Genomic DNA, 20,085 nt, shown 5'->3' with positions numbered 1-20,085 from the left:
TGTAACTCTTGCAAAGAGCTTGAAGTCAGCTCCGGAGCAGTAATGCACTACTGGGTACTAAGTGAGCACATCCGGTGAGCAAATGTGTAAGAGGCATTTGTGTGTATCCACCAATCACCAACTAGCTCCCAGTAGTGTATTGCTGCTTCTGAGACTGCCTAGGTATGCTTTTCAACAAAGGATACAAAAAGACCGCAGTCGGAGGCAGAAGGCATCTGCCTTCATATGGTAAGGGAGTGATGATTATGTTCCCTTTACCATATGACGGTAGAGCGCCGAAGCAAACAGTGACACTGTGCTGCCGTGGATGGTGTGGGAGGTAAGGAGGTAGGCGGGCACCATATCACAGGAGGGGGGGGGGGAATTCTCTGCGCTACAGAAAAATAAATGTTCAGTGCATAGGATGGTGGTGAACAGTGGGGGGTCAGGGAGGGAAGAGAACTGCTTGGAAGGGATGAGGTAGGGGTTAGGGATGGGAGGTGTCAGGTGGGAGGGTAATTTCTACACTACGGCTAAAATTAACCTTGCTAAAGTTATCTCATTAGCCCCTTCACTTTCGAGAAGCTTTTATAACCAATTATTCTTATGATTGGAGTAGTTGTGTGTAAAAAAAAAAAAAAAAAAAAGCTGAACAAGAGAAACGGCAAAACCCCAAACGTACGTTTCGGCCTAGTGTGGGCCTTGTCAGTGAGGTGCAGCTATATCCCTCTAGGCACACTGAGCAACAGGTCCACGTCTGGATTCCCGCATCACACTTAGGGAGAATTCCCTAAGAGTCAGAATTTGCATAAATTAAAAGAGAGAAGCAATAGAACAAGCTATTATGCTATTGTTCGTTCCCAGGTTGAGCACTTCTCTCTTTTTATTTAGGCAAATTGTGACCCTGAGGGAAGTCTCCCTAAGTGTGATGCGGGAATCCAGATGTGGACCCGTTGCTCAGTGTGCCTAGAGGGATATAGCTGCACCTCAGTGACTAGGCCCACAATAGGCCGAAACGTGCGTCTGGGGTTTTGCTGTTTCTCTTGTTCAGAGAGGGATTGCCTGGTATTTCAGGGCTGGACTGTACTGTGAAGTCAGGATCAGACTGATATGCTTCAGGAAAGTTCTTCTCTGTGAAAGGCACATGTTGAGCAAAAAGAGGCTGCTTCTAGGGTGGTAACTAGCCATAGAACAAGCTATTATGCTTTTGTTCATTCCCAGGTTGAGCACTTCTCTCTTATTATTTATGCAATACCTTAGGATGTCTACTAAAAATATATAGTGTTGATGTTGTAAATTAAAAAAACAAAACAATGGAGTGATAGCAAAAATCCTAAAAATTCTCTGGTACTTTGGGCAAGTTTTTCTCTAAAATTCCTGGTCCTTAAGGGGTTAAAATTGCCCGATCTGTCTAAAGAAAGTTTAATTTTGACTTTCATGTGCTTGTCAAGTTTTTTTTTTTTTTTGCCTGTTTGTGCCATTGTGTCAGGTGTAGGATTCTGGGGTAAAAATGGTACCCTCACACAAGCTGTACTTTACCGCTGCTTGCATACAGACATTAGTTTAGATATTATTTATCCTGAAACCTTACATTTTTCATTCATGTTTCAGATAGAACATACACTTTTATTCAATTTTTCTTAACGATTTTGCTCAGTTCTCTTGGTATCCTTTGTTGAAAAGCATAACAAGGTAGGCTCAGAGCTTGGGAGCAAGCTGCTGATTGGTGGCTGTGCATCTATGCTATTGGCTTACCACTGTGTTCAGCTTGCTCCTGGTAGTGCATTGCTCCTCCTTTAACAAAGGATGCTAAGAGTGAAGCAATATTTATAATGGAAGTACATTGCAAAGTTGTTTAAAATTGCTGCTCTTTCCGCATCACGAGAGAAAATATTTGGGTTTAATGTCCCTTTAACAAAAGCCCATGCCTTTGCAATAGTTTGTTTATGCGATAGCACATCAGACTTTGTGTTTCCTCACTCAGGGAGACCTCGGACCATTGGGGATTTCAGGAGAGCAGGGTCTGATCGGGCCAAGGGTGAGTATTTCTCCTGCATATGTGTATACTTGTGTTTCAATTGCACGTTAATAGAATCCTTGCTTTGGACAGTGTAGGCCAAAAAAAAAAGCGATAAATGGATTACAATAAAAAACAATCAAATAAATAAAACTTAGGTTGATATAGACAATTCCCACAGTTGTATTGGCAGACAGACAACTGCAAACAACCCTGAGAAAAAAAAGTACATTTATTCAGCCCATTTACGGATACATTTTAAAATACTGTTTATAAGAGGGAGTAAAAACCACTGACCGCAATGACCCTGTATCTAATTGTATTAAAGAACCCATTAGAGTAATCCTATTTCTGTAAGCTCATCAAACAGTTAGAAGCGTGCAGGGGTCCTGCAAAGCTGTGTACAACACCGGCTAATACAGTCCAGTTATTAGACCACACTGAGGTCTGTGTAGCAGCTGATATGTAATGCTTTGTACACAGCTTATTCTGTGCATTTTTACAGGGAGAGACTGGGCTGGAGGGGGACAGTGGCCCAGTAGGACCCGACGGTATGAAGGTAAGTAGGTGCAGCAGGTGTCTGGAATAATGGTTTGCCTTTTCATCCTAAGCTTTCTCATGATGCCAGTGGGTGGGTGTTGGGTAAATGTCACCATATCGTTTGTATTGCAATATGCTCATGTTTTCGTCTGATTACAGGGAGAAAATGGCGAGCCAGGCCCTGAAGGCGATAGAGGAGAGAAAGGTGCGGAAGGTCTTGTGGGAAAAGAAGGACCCCCTGGGGACTCTGGGATTCCTGGCGTAAGAGTAAGTCTGGGAGGATTGGCACTCATATATTGTTATTTATTAGGCTACGAATACTAATGTAATGCACATTTATTTGTACGGCTACAGCGTGACCTGTAGTGAGTAACAGTAACGGGCATTTACCTTCAGATAAATTAGTTAAGCGGGAAGAAAACAACTAAAAGTGCTTTAATAAATTCCCAATATGCTGTATATACAAATGATGTGTTTTGTACAGTCTGGTCAGTCAACAGCAACAGACACCTGCATGGGGGGGGGTAGGGGAGGGTGTAATCTGCATGCATGTGCAGTTATTTGGTCACATGCTCAGTGCTTGGGAACACCAGTAATACCGTGACAATTTAAAAATGTACAATTAATAATTTAATGGTGTCAATAATATCCGAATATACATACAGCAATAAAATATATTAAAATAAAAAAAAATTAAAATGTATTGTATACCAGCGCTGGGGTAAAGAAGATACTGTGTATCCAAGTCCAAATTCTATGTATCAAACATTAATGATCTGTCACATAAAATCAAATTTGACATTGATATTAGCTTTGCAGCGATTTGATGAATAGATTAAATGTTCCTTGAAAAGGAGTTACCCTGAATGAAGCCAATCAATTTCAGTGCAGAGTAAAGTTAAAGTGAATGTCAATTTAGATGAATTGGTGCCCAGTTTTTAATAATCCTATTAAAAACAAGGGCACTTTAATTAATCAAAATTGACATTTCCCTTGTTTTCTTCAAATACTTACCTTTCAATCTTCACAGCCGCTCCAGCGATTCCCCCGGTCGTCTGAAGCCTCTTCATACATCAGAAATGAAGGATCGGTCATACTCCAATCACGGCTTCCCCCCTCGGGGAATCATGGCCTGAGGCAACGCCGTGATTGGAGAAAGCTGGATTCGTCATTTTGGACCCGCGAAGAGGGCTTGCGACGGGCGGAGTATTAAAAGGTAAGTATTTGAAGAAAACAAGTGAAATGTCAATTTTGATGAATTAAAGTGCCCTTGTTTTTAATAGGATTATTAAAAACTGGGCACCGATTCATCTAAATTGACATTCACTTTAAGGACCTTCCAAGTTGCTATTGGCCCAAGAACCAGCTTCAGATGCAATTCCATTTGCATTTTTTCACATGAGGCCTCTTCAACTTTGTATGTTGCGTCAATGGTGGAGAGATTATACTTAGCTGTCTCAAAGGATATTTTTGGATCCCAGTGCAAGTCAGTCTCTAACATGGTGGCTGTGTCATCAGTTTATTATTCAGGGGGCTTCTTTTGCTCATCCTACCTGGACTATGATCACTACAGATGCAAGTCTCTCAGGTTGGGGATCTGTTTGGGGGTCTCTGACAGCATAGGGAGTTTGGGATCTGGGGGGGGGGCAAGGATACCAATCAGTATTTTAGAACTAGAACTCTTTAAGATTGGCCTCTGTTGTTAAGAGAGTCTCATCTCCGTTTCTAGACAGACAATATTACAGCAGTAGCTTATGTCAACCATATCAGGGGGAGCTCACAGTTCCCCAGGTGTCTCGAATTCTCTCATGGGCAGAAACCAATTCTTGTCTAGTCTCTGCGGTTCATATTCCAAGGGTGAACAACTGGAAGGCAAACTTTCTCAGTCATCAATCTCTACATCCATGGGAGTGGTCTCTTCACCAAGATGTGTTCAATCAGATTGTGGATCTTTGGGGGTCTCTAGAGATAGATTTGATGGCCTCTCGTTTGATCACCAAACTTCCCAGTGACTTTGCAAGATCCAGGGATCCTCAGGCAGAGTTAGTAGATGATCTACTAGTTCCTTGGTCTTTTAAGCTTGCTTATCTGTTTCCTCCTTTGGTACTTCTCTAGGCTCATCTTGGAAATTACTCTGGGAAGAAGTCATCAGTAATCCTGATTGCCCCAGCATAGCCTCGCGGGATTTGGTATGTGGATCTGGTTCATGGCCTCTTCCTCTACAATTAGACATTCTGTCTCAAGGTCTGTTTTTCCATCTGCATCTGAAATCTCTAAACTTGATGGCATGGAAGTTGAACATTTAGTTCTGAGGCATAGGTGTTTCTCTGATTCTGTAATTGAATCCTTGATTTAGGCTTGTAAACTTGTAACTAAAAAAATCTATCACAAGGTCTGGAAGGCCATTCTTTCTTGATGTATAGATCATGGTTTTTCCATGTTATTTGTTTTGGCTATTTCTTCTTCTAGAAGAGTTTCCGAGTTATCTGCTCTTTCTTGTGATCCTCCTTATCTGATTTTTCAAAAGCGGTTTTACGGACTTCATTATATTTTTAGCCTAATATTGTTTCTTCAGATAACATTAGCAGAGAGATTGTTGTTCTTTCTCTGTGTCCTAATACAAAGATAGATCTTTGCATTTTTTGGATGTTGTTAGTGCATTGAAATATTACATTTATTCTACTAAGGACTTTAGACAGACTTTTAGTTTGTTCAGTCTTTTTTTCTGGTCCTAGGAAGGTTCAGAAAGATTCTGCTGTTTATTTTGCCTTTTGGTTGAAACTTTTGATTAACAAGGCAGGTCAGTCTCCTTCCGCAGTGGATTACTGTTCATTCTACTAGGTCAGTTGCCACTTCTTGGGCTTTCAAGAAGGAAGTTTCATTCGATCAGATTTGCAAGGCAGATACTTGGTCTTCTTTGCATACTTTTACTAAATTCTACCATTTTGTTGTTTTTGCTTCATCTGAAGCAGCCTTTGGTAGGAAGGTTCTTCAGGCAGCTGTCTCAGTTTGATTTTTTGCCTGTTTGTTTTATTTTAAGTGCATTCCAAAACTATAATTATTATTGGTTTTGTGAATTTAATTTCTCAGTGCATTCAAAAAAAATAAAAATAAATTATTGGTTTTGTGGATTTAATTTCTCAGTGAAAAATAGATTGTGGACATGAAAGAAATAAATGTATTAGGTGTTTTTCCTGGGCAGACTTAAATCAAGTGCTTCCTCTTCAAAACAAATTTACCTAGCTAATACAGTTTTTCCACAGTATAGTGGGTAAATGGCACCTCAGGCCCTCAACTTGTCTTCATGTAGAAAAGAGGATTGAGATTGCAGTTTCCCTGTTATATCTCATTCCCAGATACTATATATACCAATCTATATGATCTTTTAGACAGAATCGGTTTTGGCCAAAGGCCTGTCTTTATATCTTCCCATAGACTCCAGAACATATGGCTTGAAGGCAGCCTTCCATGATAGATATGTTCAATAATTGTGAAGCCTATATGAAGCTGGATTTCACACAAATATTCTAGAGATTTGAGCTATATGTGTAGTTCTGGAACCTCTTTAAGACAATTGAGGACAGTCAGCCAAAGTTTTCACAAACAACAGTCATGTGCTTTATTCACAGACTATGCAGAGTGAGCATTAAACAAGGGGAATGGCAAAGTATTTATTCAGTTTACAGAACAGAGACTCTCCAAGCAACTTTCAGATAAAAACCTTCCACAAATATTTATCTTCCCTCTTCAAGACAGAGGATGTGTTGGCTCAGTGGTGCCAGTTAAAGCTTGGTTCTATCTTCCTATCAATCTCCCTGCTTATAAGATTATTATGCAAAATACTTTAAGAGAAAATAAAGATCCTAGAAATTTTACCTATTTGGCCAAGGAGGCCAGGTTGTTACTGTGTAATAACCTGGCTTTGGAAACTCCATGACATCTGCCACTATTTCCAAATGTTCTACATAAACAATGCTACAAGAGGATATTATCATATATGGGACTTTAATTAGATTAGATGGCTAGCCATAATTTTACTAAGCAGATACTACAATCTTTCTTATTTGGGATTTCCATATCTGATTAGATCATAAAAACTGCCGTAGGCTATTCCTTGCTTTTATACATTTACACTTTAAAGTCATCAAAACACACATCATTGTTACGTCATGCTCTAAAAGACAATGATTCTGTTTGAAATTACCTTCCACTAGAAAGGTTTCTGAGGTTCAAGATGTTTCAGTCAAGAAGCCATGTTTTCATAAACAAAGTTGTCCTGCTACAAAATTTGACATTCCATAACTCACAAGCTGTTATTCTACTGATATTTTATTTAGACAGAAGATTAGTGGAAGGTAAGATGTTACGTACTACCCATAGAACATACTAATGGATTACACAATGCATGATTAAGGCCAACCAATAGAAGTATATACCTGCTACAGCTGGGCTGTAAATAAACCCATACCTTTCTCTACACTAGAATCTACAAGACTGAATTCTGTATTTGCTGCCATCTTGATGTTTGCTAGGTTTTTTTATAATTACACACTCAAATTAATTGTCTTTAAGAAAGGAGTGACGGTCTTGGATATTTGAAATAAATACTTTTTCTCTCATCAGTTTGCAAAGCAAGATCTGGAAAAAAAAGTCATACATGATTTTTTCTGTCTACTGTATTTTGTTTGCTTTTATATTTTTCCACCCTTTTATTTTGTCTGCTTTGTATAATAGTTCTTTATTTCAAAAGTCTAGAGCGAGCAAAGATACTAGTAACGTTAAATCAAAATAAGCATATTTATATATACCAAGCCCCTGCCTTCTTGTCCATACTGAATTACGTGTACATTAATTAGGATAAGGGACAGTTCACAATCTTATGGACATTTAGAAGGACAGGACGAAGCCACTGACTTCCACTAGTGAGTCTTACAACAGTGTAAGAATATGATTCAGGATTTCTTTCTTAGAGGCTTCTACAAGTAGCATCTCAAGATCTTCGTTTGTTTCCCGGAAATCCCAGTGATAGCTGAAAAGTTCTGTAGAAGAATTGATGCAGTGTACAGCTCAATCAGACAGGAAAGCTGTTATTCTGCTCTGTAATCCTGGTCTACCCAGTAAAAGTCTGGTGTTGGTCACTCCTGGTTCTTAAGTTAAAAAGAGGGTGAAATAGATACAAATAATTGGGCAAATTACTATGATATATACTACATCTAGAATTTCCAGTGAGGATATATCTATTTCAGCATGTTTGGGTTACACATTGTAAATGATGGGAGATGATTTTAATCATGATCCATTCATTTCTAGCATAGGATCCGATACATGTATTTTTGTGCACAGTATCCTCAAGAATTTGCAAGAATGTCCAACAATTCTAAACATTATAACGATCCCCTTTGTCATCATCATGGGTTGTACAATGCCTTAGGTTTAAAATTATGTTTAAACCTCACATATCACCCACAGCTCTATATCATGGAGGGGAATTCGTTTTTTATGTTTATTTTAGACCACCATAAAAGTCTTTGGGGACTAAATAAAGTGGATGGGCCACTATCTCTAGTCCATCGCACTTCTTTTTGCTGACAGATTACAGCTGAATAAGACATCAGAGATTTCCAGCAGCTGTACTGACATTGCACAAGAGCTTATTGCAGCTGGGATCATTCCTCCCCTCCCTCCAACATCTGCATCTCCCAAGGACAATTAATAATGTTGTCGCTCCCTCTTTTTCTTAATAGCATGCAGCTATTCACACGCCTTTCTCTTGTAAACGTTCTTTATAGAAAGTACAAAGTGGTAATCTTTCTAATTGCTGAATAGCGGATTGTTTCAGGTTATGATACCTGAGTATAAAACCCTTGTATTCTGTAATCATTTCTCTTGGGCTAAACATTCCACATCTCTCTGTATACAATATTGCAGCAACAAGAACGATGCAATTGTAATCCTTGATTATAGTGATTTATTGTTTAGAATTTTATTAACCCCTGCTTTGTTAAATATGCAGATAACAATGTATCTTTATATAGACCAATAGTTTACCAATACTTCTGAAAATGCAGAAATCCCAACCTGCAAAAACTCATTTCATGCAGGTGGCTTCTTCCGCTACTGCGCTGCCACTCCCCCTCCCAATTATATATTGGACACCTTGAAACCCTAAATAAGATAGATACTTATCATTAAAGTAGCTTCCCACTAAAGTCACATTAAAAAAAGTAGCTTTATTGCACAACCACATACAACAAACCTATTTTCCAGTGATCGTACGCTTGTTGAATGCTCAAATATTTTAGAATACAAAGTTTAATTACGTGCAGTAAATAAGGTAGCATTTGGGTTTTATTTCTCCAACATAGGTGTGTCCGGTCCACGGCGTCATCCTTACTTGTGGGATATTCTCTTCCCCAACAGGAAATGGCAAAGAGCCCAGCAAAGCTGGTCACATGATCCCTCCTAGGCTCCGCCTACCCCAGTCATTCTCTTTGCCGTTGTACAGGCAACATCTCCACGGAGATGGCTTAGAGTTTTTTAGTGTTTAACTGTAGTTTTTATTATTCAATCAAGAGTTTGTTATTTTAAAATAGTGCTGGTATGTACTATTTACTCAGAAACAGAAAAGAGATGAAGATTTCTGTTTGTATGAGGAAAATGATTTTAGCAACCGTTACTAAAATCCATGGCTGTTCCACACAGGACTGTTGAGAGGAATTAACTTCAGTTGGGGGAACAGTGAGCAGTCTCTTGATGCTTGAGGTATGACACATTCTAACAAGACGATGTAATGCTGGAAGCTGTCATTTTCCCTATGGGATCCGGTAAGCCATGTTTATTAAGATAGTAAATAAGGGCTTCACAAGGGCTTATTAAGACTGTAGACTTTTTCTGGGCTAAATCGATTCATTATTAACACATATTTAGCCTTGAGGAATCATTTAATCTGGGTAATTTGATAAGATTTTATCGGCAGGCACTATTTTAGACACCTTATTCTTTAGGGGCTTTCCCAAATCATAGGCAGTGCCTCATTTTCGCGCCGGTGTTGCGCACTTGTTTTTGAGAGGCATGACATGCAGTCGCATGTGTGAGGAGCTCTGATACATAGAAAAGACTTTCTGAAGGCGTCATTTGGTATCGTATTCCCCTTTGGGCTTGGTTGGGTCTCAGCAAAGCAGATACCAGGGACTGTAAAGGGGTTAAAGTTAAAAACGGCTCCGGTTCCGTTATTTTAAGGGTTAAAGCTTCCAAATTTGGTGTGCAATACTTTTAAGGCTTTAAGACACTGTGGTGAAATTTTGGTGAATTTTGAACAATTCCTTCATATTTTTTCGCAATTGCAGTAATAAAGTGTGTTCAGTTTAAAATTTAAAGTGACAGTAACGGTTTTATTTTAAAACGTTTTTTGTACTTTGTTATCAAGTTTATGCCTGTTTAACATGTCTGAACTACCAGATAGACTGTGTTCTGAATGTGGGGAAGCCAGAGTTCCTTCTCATTTAAATAAATGTGATTTATGTGACAATGACAATGATGCCCAAGATGATTCCTCAAGTGAGGGGAGTAAGCATGGTACTGCATCATTCCCTCCTTCGTCTACACGAGTCTTGCCCACTCAGGAGGCCCCTAGTACATCTAGCGCGCCAATACTCCTTACTATGCAACAATTAACGGCTGTAATGGATAATTCTGTCAAAAACTTTTTAGCCAAAATGCACACTTATCAGCGTAAGCGCGACTGCTCTGTTTTAGATACTGAAGAGCATGACGACGCTGATAATAATGGTTCTGAAGGGCCCCTAAACCAGTCTGAGGGGGCCAGGGAGGTTTTGTCTGAGGGAGAAATTACAGATAGAGGGAACGTTCAGACCAATCTTAGATCTCAAGATCTTAAACAAGTTTCTCAAGGTTCCATCGTTCAAGATGGAAACCATTCGAACAATTCTTCCTTCCATCCAGGAAGGTCAATTCATGACCACGGTGGATTTAAAGGATGCGTATCTACATATTCCTATCCACAAGGAACATCATCGGTTCCTAAGGTTCGCATTCCTGGACAAGCATTACCAGTTCGTGGCGCTTCCTTTCGGATTAGCCACTGCTCCAAGGATTTTCACAAAGGTACTAGGGTCCCTTCTAGCTGTGCTAAGACCAAGGGGCATTGCTGTAGTACCTTACTTGGACGACATTCTGATTCAAGCGTCGTCCCTTCCTCAAGCAAAGGCTCACACGGACATCGTCCTGGCCTTTCTCAGATCTCACGGATGGAAAGTGAACGTGGAAAAGAGTTCTCTATCTCCGTCAACAAGGGTTCCCTTCTTGGGAACAATAATAGACTCCTTAGAAATGAGGATTTTTCTGACAGAGGCCAGAAAAACAAGACTTCTAGACTCTTGTCGGATACTTCATTCCGTTCCTCTTCCTTCCATAGCGCAGTGCATGGAAGTGATAGGTTTGATGGTAGCGGCAATGGACATAGTTCCTTTTGCGCGCATTCATCTAAGACCATTACAACTGTGCATGCTCAGTCAGTGGAATGGGGACTATACAGACTTGTCTCCGAGGATACAAGTAAATCAGAGGACCAGAGACTCACTCCGTTGGTGGCTGTCCCTGGACAACCTGTCACAAGGGATGACCTTCCGCAGACCAGAGTGGGTCATTGTCACGACCGACGCCAGTCTGATGGGCTGGGGCGCGGTCTGGGGATCCCTGAAAGCTCTGGGTCTTTGGTCTCGGGAAGAATCTCTTCTACCGATAAATATTCTGGAACTGAGAGCGATATTCAATGCTCTCAAGGCTTGGCCTCAGCTAGCGAGGGCCAGGTTCATACGGTTTCAATCAGACAACATGACAACTGTTGCATACATCAACCATCAGGGGGGAACAAGGAGTTCCCTGGCGATGGAAGAAGTGACCAAAATCATTCAATGGGCGGAGTCTCACTCCTGCCACCTGTCTGCAATCCACATCCCAGGAGTGGAAAATTGGGAAGCGGATTTTCTGAGTCGTCAGACATTGCATCCGGGGGAGTGGGAACTCCATCCGGAAATCTTTGCCCAAATCACTCAACTGTGGGGCATTCCAGACATGGATCTGATGGCCTCTCGTCAGAACTTCAAAGTTCCTTGCTACGGGTCCAGATCCAGGGATCCCAAGGCGGCTCTAGTGGATGCACTAGTAGCACCTTGGACCTTCAAACTAGCTTATGTGTTCCCGCCGTTTCCTCTCATCCCCAGGCTGGTAGCCAGGATCAATCAGGAGAGGGCGTCGGTGATCTTGATAGCTCCTGCGTGGCCACGCAGGACTTGGTATGCAGATCTGGTGAATATGTCATCGGCTCCACCATGGAAGCTACCTTTGAGACGAGACCTTCTTGTTCAAGGTCCGTTCGAACATCCGAATCTGGTCTCACTCCAGCTGACTGCTTGGAGATTGAACGCTTGATCTTATCGAAGCGAGGGTTCTCAGATTCTGTTATCGATACTCTTGTTCAGGCCAGAAAGCCTGTAACTAGAAAGATTTACCACAAAATTTGGAAAAAATATATCTGTTGGTGTGAATCTAAAGGATTCCCTTGGGACAAGGTTAAGATTCCTAAGATTCTATCCTTCCTTCAAGAAGGATTGGAAAAAGGATTATCTGCAAGTTCCCTGAAGGGACAGATTTCTGCCTTGTCTGTGTTACTTCACAAAAAGCTGGCAGCTGTGCCAGATGTTCAAGCCTTTGTTCAGGCTCTGGTTAGAATCAAGCCTGTTTACAAACCTTTGACTCCTCCTTGGAGTCTCAACTTAGTTCTTTCAGTTCTTCAGGGGGTTCCGTTTGAACCCTTACATTCCGTTGATATTAAGTTATTATCTTGGAAAGTTTTGTTTTTGGTTGCAATTTCTTCTGCTAGAAGAGTTTCAGAATTATCTGCTCTGCAGTGTTCTCCTCCTTATCTGGTGTTCCATGCAGATAAGGTGGTTTTACGTACTAAACCTGGTTTTCTTCCAAAAGTTGTTTCTAACAAAAACATTAACCAGGAGATTATCGTACCTTCTCTGTGTCCGAAACCAGTTTCAAAGAAGGAACGTTTGTTGCACAATTTGGATGTTGTTCGCGCTCTAAAATTCTATTTAGACGCTACAAAGGATTTTAGACAAACATCTTCCTTGTTTGTTGTTTATTCCGGTAAAAGGAGAGGTCAAAAAGCAACTTCTACCTCTCTCTCTTTTTGGATTAAAAGCATCATCAGATTGGGTTAAGAGACTGCCGGACGGCAGCCTCCCGAAAGAATCACAGCTCATTCCACTAGGGCTGTGGCTTCCACATGGGCCTTCAAGAACGAGGCTTCTGTTGATCAGATATGTAGGGCAGCGACTTGGTCTTCACTGCACACTTTTACCAAATTTTACAAGTTTGATACTTTTGCTTCTTCTGAGGCTATTTTTGGGAGAAAGGTTTTGCAAGCCGTGGTGCCTTCCATCTAGGTGACCTGATTTGCTCCCTCCCATCATCCGTGTCCTAAAGCTTTGGTATTGGTTCCCACAAGTAAGGATGACGCCGTGGACCGGACACACCTATGTTGGAGAAAACAGAATTTATGTTTACCTGATAAATTACTTTATCCAACGGTGTGTCCGGTCCACGGCCCGCCCTGGTTTTTTAATCAGGTCTGATAATTTATTTTCTTTAACTACAGTCACCACGGTATCATATGGTTTCTCCTATGCAAATATTCCTCCTTAACGTCGGTCGAATGACTGGGGTAGGCGGAGCCTAGGAGGGATCATGTGACCAGCTTTGCTGGGCTCTTTGCCATTTCCTGTTGGGGAAGAGAATATCCCACAAGTAAGGATGACGCCGTGGACCGGACACACCGTTGGAGAAAGTAATTTATCAGGTAAACATAAATTCTGTTTTTATTAGAATAAGTGGGGGATTTTTGGTTACTGATGCTTTGAGGGTTCTATAATGTCCCAGCAACTAAAGGCATTCCTTAAAGAAACACTTTTCCGGATTTGGGCCACATTGGATCATAGTACTTGGAGTTTCAGGGAGATTGCATTCATTTTGCTGGCATCGGGGAGCCGTTATAACAATCAGGGAGACTCCCTGAACTTCAGGGAGACTTGGGATGTCTGCTATGTATTCTAATTATCTAGGTTAAACAATTATATAAAAGCCAAAGCAGATAATATATAAGTGTGTGTGTGTATATGTATGTATGTGTGTGTGTATATATTTATATATATATATATATATATATATATATAGATAGATAGATAGATAGATAGATAGATAGATAGATAGAACAGGAAGGATATATGAATAGCGCACACTGTCCAAAAACGAACCACTTAGTATAAAACTGTGAAGTTTAATAGTTCATTTTAAAAACAGAAATCGTAGCACGATATAACAAATAAAATCACAACTCGGTGTGAACAGAATCACTTGCAAACATGTTTCGTGCCTGCACACTTGATCACTGCACCTGTGCACACCCGCTATTTAAAGAAACCTATTCTATATTCTTAAAGGTACATCCATTATTCCTAAAAGAGTACAAATATGGAGACATTTTTAAATGGAAACCTATCAAATAGTAAATGTGAAAATAAAATCATCATCATGCAATTTATACTTATTAGACTTATGACTCCATTATTGATTTGTTGAATAGCAATCTAAAAATAAGCCTTAATATTTATGGTCACATTTTTAAATACATTTTGTTAAGTTAAAGAATGTTATTCATATCTTTATAGACCAATAAAGGATTAACTGATATAAGACAAATTATCTGTTGGACAAAAAATTTAGAAAAACCGATAAAGAAAATAAAGGAAGATATCAAAAATATTATGTAAAGGTATCAAGGTCCCTTCTTATATTAAGGCCATAGGGACTACTGGTTTTGAGAGTAAACATCCAGTATATTTCTCGCTTGTTTAACCCTTTCGTGACAGGGTTAAAGTGCCTACATCGGAACACCTGTTCCGATGTAGACAAATTGAAACTACGCGATCGAGATTTCAATTATTGGATCGCATCTGGGGGGCGTCCCTACAACCCTAGGAACGCCCTCCAGACCGCGATCAAGTCCTTGAAGCACAGAAGGCTTCAGGACAGCCGTTTGTTATGACGTTCTATTCTGTCATAACGGCTTTAAAGCCCAGTGTAAATATGACGGAATATAACGGCGTTAAAAGGTTAATTTATTCTCCCTATCTCCTCCTCTTTTCCAGTGGGACGTGATCAATACCCTGTATTGTTAATTTTGATGCATCAGAGTTGTGATATTCCCTAAAGTGTCTATCCACTGGGGTATCAGAATCTAAATCCTCTATTGACCTAAGATGCTGTAGGAATCTATCTTTTAGGGAGCGCTTGGTTTTGCCTGTATACTGTTTCAAACAAATTTGACATGTCAATAAATATACTACATGAGTAGTAGAACAATTAATAAAAAATTGAATATTATGTTCCTTGCCTGTGGTTTTAGATTTAAATTTTGATCCTTCTGATACATGAGAACGTGTCTTACAGATGGGCGTCTACACTTGAAAAAACCTAGGCTCTTTTTTAGCCAAGTACTTGTAGGTTTAAGCAAAAGATCTGAAGGGGAAAGAGAGTTAGCTAAAGTTTTTCCTCTCCTTGTGACAAAATCACAGCCATTGCTGAGTATATCCTTAATTATGGGATCTGTGTACAATATCGGCATTGAATCTTTAATTATATTACATACTTTGTAATAATCATTACTATAAGTTGTAATAAATTTCGGTTTGTTCTGTTGTAGTATCCTACCCATAGGATTTGTGTATTTAAGTAAATTATCTCTTGGAATTGATTCAACTTCATCTTTGATTTGACTGAGTAGCATATATATATATATATATACTGTACATACATGTCTCAAGGTGCCATTAGGACTGGATAATTATGTGATCAAGAAATGTGGTTCTGGTATATTTTTTATACACTCACCAGGAACCTGTTAAATTAATTCAATACAATGCAAATGAAAGGGAGTATGTCAGCTAAATCCCACAAAACAATATGGAAAGAATAGTCACTCTCACTGAACATATATACCTAGAAGCAGAATATAAATATGTCACTGTGATTCTAACCAGTACACGTCACAGATAATCCCTCATTACCATATCCTTTGTCATCAAACACAAGTAGATCCTAATTCCCAGTCACACAAGGGTTGCCTGATACTGTGATTTAAAATAATTAGTCCTATGTTTTAAAAAACCTTTCTCTCAAATATGAAACAGAAATTGCTCAGAAGCAGAACTAAATGTGTGTGAACAGTGTTATATTTTAACCAGCTTGGGTTTGGTTGTATAATTATTATAGTGTATATTGCATACAGGTTTTAACTGTGTAAAAAAAGGATAATAGAAATTATTTGATACCCCTTGAAATATTGTGTGTGCTACAGTTGACCTTAAAGGGACACTGAACCCAATATTTTTCTTTCATGATTCAATTTTGAGCAACTTTCTTATTTACTCCTATTATCAGATTTCTTCGTTCTCTTGCTATCTTTATTTTAAAAGCAGAAATGTAAATCTTAGCAGCCCGCTTATTTTAGGTTCAGCACCATGGATAGCGATTGCTTATTGGAGGCTTACATTTACCCACCAATAAGCAAGCATAACCCAGGTTCTCAACCAAAAATGGGCCGGCTCCTATGCATCACATTCCTACTTTTTAAATAAAGATAAAAAGAGAACGAAGAAAAATTGATAACAGGAATAAATTAAAAAGTTGCTTAAAATTGCATGCTCTATTCGAATAATGAAAGAATAAATGTGGGTTTAGTGTCCCTTTAACACTTTGTAATTAGTTTATTTAGATAGTTGTACTACAGCATGCCAGGTGTATTGTGGCACTACCTATAAGTTGGGAGTTAGCAGGTGACATCCGCTCACAGACCAGACGTGTAGTGAAAGTAAAGTATGAAGCACCTCTATGCCGCAACGCAAACTACATATAAAAATAACTAGAGTTTAATTCATGATTTTCTTTTATATCATCTAATAAGCTTATAATGGTACCTTTCAATCTGAATATTTATTTCGCCGTCCCTCCGCCCGGATCAAAAAAAATTTTTTATTTAGAAATAACGAATATAGTCTTTATTATTCTTATTGGTTCCCCAGTGGCGTCTGAATATCCTCACTCCACGCCCCCAACTTCAACTACGCATGCGTGTCTCATTGAATTCTCTCCCTGTTTTCGAAGCGCGTTCATGAGACACGCATGCGCATTGTCCACAACAGGCAAACTTGCAAAGACAGTGAATGATCAGTGTGCCCTTCAGGGAATTATTGACGGAACAGGAACAGCTCGTATTTTAATTGAAAACATTTTTTATTAAAAATTTTCCAATTAATCCAAAAACAGCATATAAATAACCAGTATGAATTAAATTACAAGTTGTCAGCATCTTACATATCATTAACATGCATTCCCTTTATCAAGTCAAACTTCAAGTACCTAAACATACTCCAATAACCATTTCAAATCTACATCAAATATAGGCAGGCAAATTACATTTTTCCTAAAGTCCCTTAGGGTTCTCAGGTCTCTCAGGTCTCGGCCCTCCACCGCAACTCCTACAAGTATAGGAGTCAATGAGCGCTGCAATCTAGGTTCCATCTCTACCTCTACTTTCATGATACATAATGAATGGTTCCCATTGTGCAATAAAGCTGTCCCTAGTGTCCAGGGTTTCAGCAACCATACTAGCCATATTGTAGTGATACGTTATTTTATTGTAAATAACTGAAAAATTTGGCGGGCAGGCCTTCCAGTGTTGAGCTAGACAGATTCTTACTATCGTGCAGATGATCATTACCAACTTATGGGATCTATATGAAATCTGAGGCAACTTAAAATGTAGTAGAGCATGTTCAGGTTTGAGTATAATCTGTGTTTGAAATATTGAGCTTAATAAGTCATAGGTCAGAGACCATACTTCATTTACTTTAGTACAGTGCCACCACATATGAATGAATGTTCCTCTCTCTCCACAGTTTCTATAGCATAGGTGGTGGGATTGGTTTTCTCCTGCAGCAAATCTAGTTGGGTGGAGATACCATCTAAACGCCACCTTTATAAAGTTTTCCCTAAGCATAGCCTTTTGTGAAAATGAAAGGCCTCTATGTAGATTATCGCACCAAGTTTCATGGCTCCAGGACTCGCCTAGATCTTGTTCCCACTTCAACATGAGTGAGGACTTGGTTAGTGAATGTCGATTTTTGAGAAATCTGTACAAAGTAGCAATCAGACCTGAAGCATGCTCTCTATTTAGGCACAGTGACTCAAATGGATTATTGAGTGGGAACTTAAAATTACTAGAAATTTCTTGGGCTCTTGACTTTAATTGTAGATAGTGGAACCAAATATTCCTATCCTCTGGGTCTAATTCCTTGTATTGTAGATAGGATATTACATTATTATCTATTAAGATATCTGCTATTCTATAGAGGCCTTTGTTGGCCCATTTCAGCTGTACTACTGAACTAATAGAGGACTGTGGTATAACTAATGGGGTGGCCTTGGATCTATCCTGAATAAGCTTATATTTTGTGGTCAACGATTTCCAAATATGTAGGGTGTGGGAAATTGTTATTAATTTATTTTGCAATGGGTGCTTAAAACCTTTGGGGGCCCACAGAAGACTTGGTATGTATGTGGTGTCTAAAACATCCGCCTCAATATTAACCCATGGAGCCCTTTGATCAACTTTAAACCACATTGATGTTTGAACTAGCCTAGCAGCCTGGTAATAAGCAAGTAAATCCGGTACTCCTACTCCCCCACATCCCCTATGAGCACATAAATTCTTCTTATTTATTCTGGCTTTCTTGCCCTGCCAAATGAATCGTAATAAGTCACCCTGTAAGGCATGTAGTTCCGATAACGGTATCGAGACAGGTAGTGATCGGAACAAATAGAGCAGTTTCGGCAGTAATGTAATTTTAGTAGAGTCAATTCTGCCAAATAATGAAATCTTAAATTTAGACCATTTTGCAATGAGGTTTCTGACATGTTTGAACATAGGGATATAGTTAGCTTGGTATAATGTGTAAATATCCAGTGGGAGGTTAATCCCTAGGTATTTAAGTGTTTTGGGTACCCATTTAAATGAAAAGTTGAGTTCCATAAGTTTTTTTGTGTGTAGGAGTAATTTAATAAAATTTTGTACCCTGACAAGTTTCAGAAATAGAATACCCGGGGGGGGGGGGGTTGTGACAAGAGGGGTTTAGTTAACGATAAAATGACATCAGCCGCAAATAGCTATATTTTGTATTCGTTATGTCCTGCCCTTATTCCTGAGATGTTTATATCTTCTCTGATTTTAACCGCTAGGGGCTCTATACAGAGAGCAAATAGGAGGGGTGAGAGGGGACATCCCTGCCTTGTACCGTTTTTGATATGTATCGGGTTGGACTGGTAGCCTGCAAGCTTAACAAAAGCAGTAGGGAGAGAGTATAAGGTAGTCAGGGCTTTACAGAATTCGCCCTGGATACCAGTTTTGTTCAAAACAGCAAACATATAGTCCCATCCCACCCTATCGAACGCCTTCTCTGCATCCAAAGACAGGAACAGAGAAGGCGTTGCTGAGACATTGGCTATATTGATTAAATTAATTATTTTACGGGTGTTATCTGGGGCCTCCCTGTTTTGAATAAATCCAACCTGATCTGTGTGTATTATGCGTTTGAGAATGGGGTTTAGACGGTTAGCAAAAATTTTAGTTAGGATCTTAATATCCTGATTTATTAGGGAAATTGGTCTATAGTTTTGGCAGTGTTGCTTATTTTTTCCCGGTTTTGGTATGACTGCAATTCTAGCCATCAGCATCTCTTTAGGAATGGGACTACCCTGCATGATGGAGTTAAAAATTTTGGTCAGTTGGGGAATCAGAACCTCTTGCAAGGATTTATAAAAAATCCCAGAATATCCATCTGGGCCTGGTGTTTTGGAACTTTTAAGATTTTTAATGGATGCCCTAACTTCCGCCTGGGTGATTGGAGAATTCAAAGAATCACGCTCTTCGTCAGAAACCTGTGCCAGCTTACATTGCCCTAAAAAATGATCAAGTTCTATTGATTTGTCCTTACCTCTGTCCGGGTTGGGGAGATTATAAAGTTTATTATAAAATTCGGCAAACTTATTAGCTGTGCATTGAGGAGCATTAGTGAACGTGCCGTCTTGACTTTGCAACTGCGGTACCGAGGAAATTCTAGATAATTCTTTTAGCTTGTTAGCTAACATCCTATCCGGTTTATGACTATGGATATAATAATGAGTGTCTATTACTTTGATGGACCTACAGGCCTCCCTATCTAAGAGTTGGTTTATCTCGTCATTTTTAGCTCGAAGTTGTTTAACATTCTTTTTATTTGGGTGGGTCACCGTAACAGCCTTAAGTGTACTAGCCTCCCGTTGTAGTTGTGAAAGTTTAAGTTTATCTTGTTTATTCCTTTTGCCTACTTCAGCGATTAAAAAACAGCTGATGTATGCTTTCAGAG

The 20,085-nt window shown here is 39.5% G+C and overlaps 1 protein-coding gene across 1 annotated transcript in view; it reads left to right on the top strand.

The window, feature by feature from the left end:
- The window catches only part of COL27A1 (collagen type XXVII alpha 1 chain), a 591,531-nt gene that overhangs the window by 406,405 nt on the left and 165,041 nt on the right, over positions 1-20,085 (top strand). The window contains exons 35-37 of the mRNA XM_053696152.1: positions 1,964-2,017; positions 2,502-2,555; positions 2,696-2,803. Of these exons, the coding sequence (XP_053552127.1) occupies positions 1,964-2,017; positions 2,502-2,555; positions 2,696-2,803 (216 nt within the window). The remainder of the gene's footprint in view (positions 1-1,963; positions 2,018-2,501; positions 2,556-2,695; positions 2,804-20,085) is intronic.

Source organism: Bombina bombina, chromosome 12 (assembly GCF_027579735.1).
Source record: "Bombina bombina isolate aBomBom1 chromosome 12, aBomBom1.pri, whole genome shotgun sequence".
In the NCBI taxonomy this organism is placed as follows: domain Eukaryota; kingdom Metazoa; phylum Chordata; class Amphibia; order Anura; family Bombinatoridae; genus Bombina; species Bombina bombina.
Note: the sequence above shows the minus strand (reverse complement) of the source record. Positions and strands in the feature narration are given on the sequence as shown.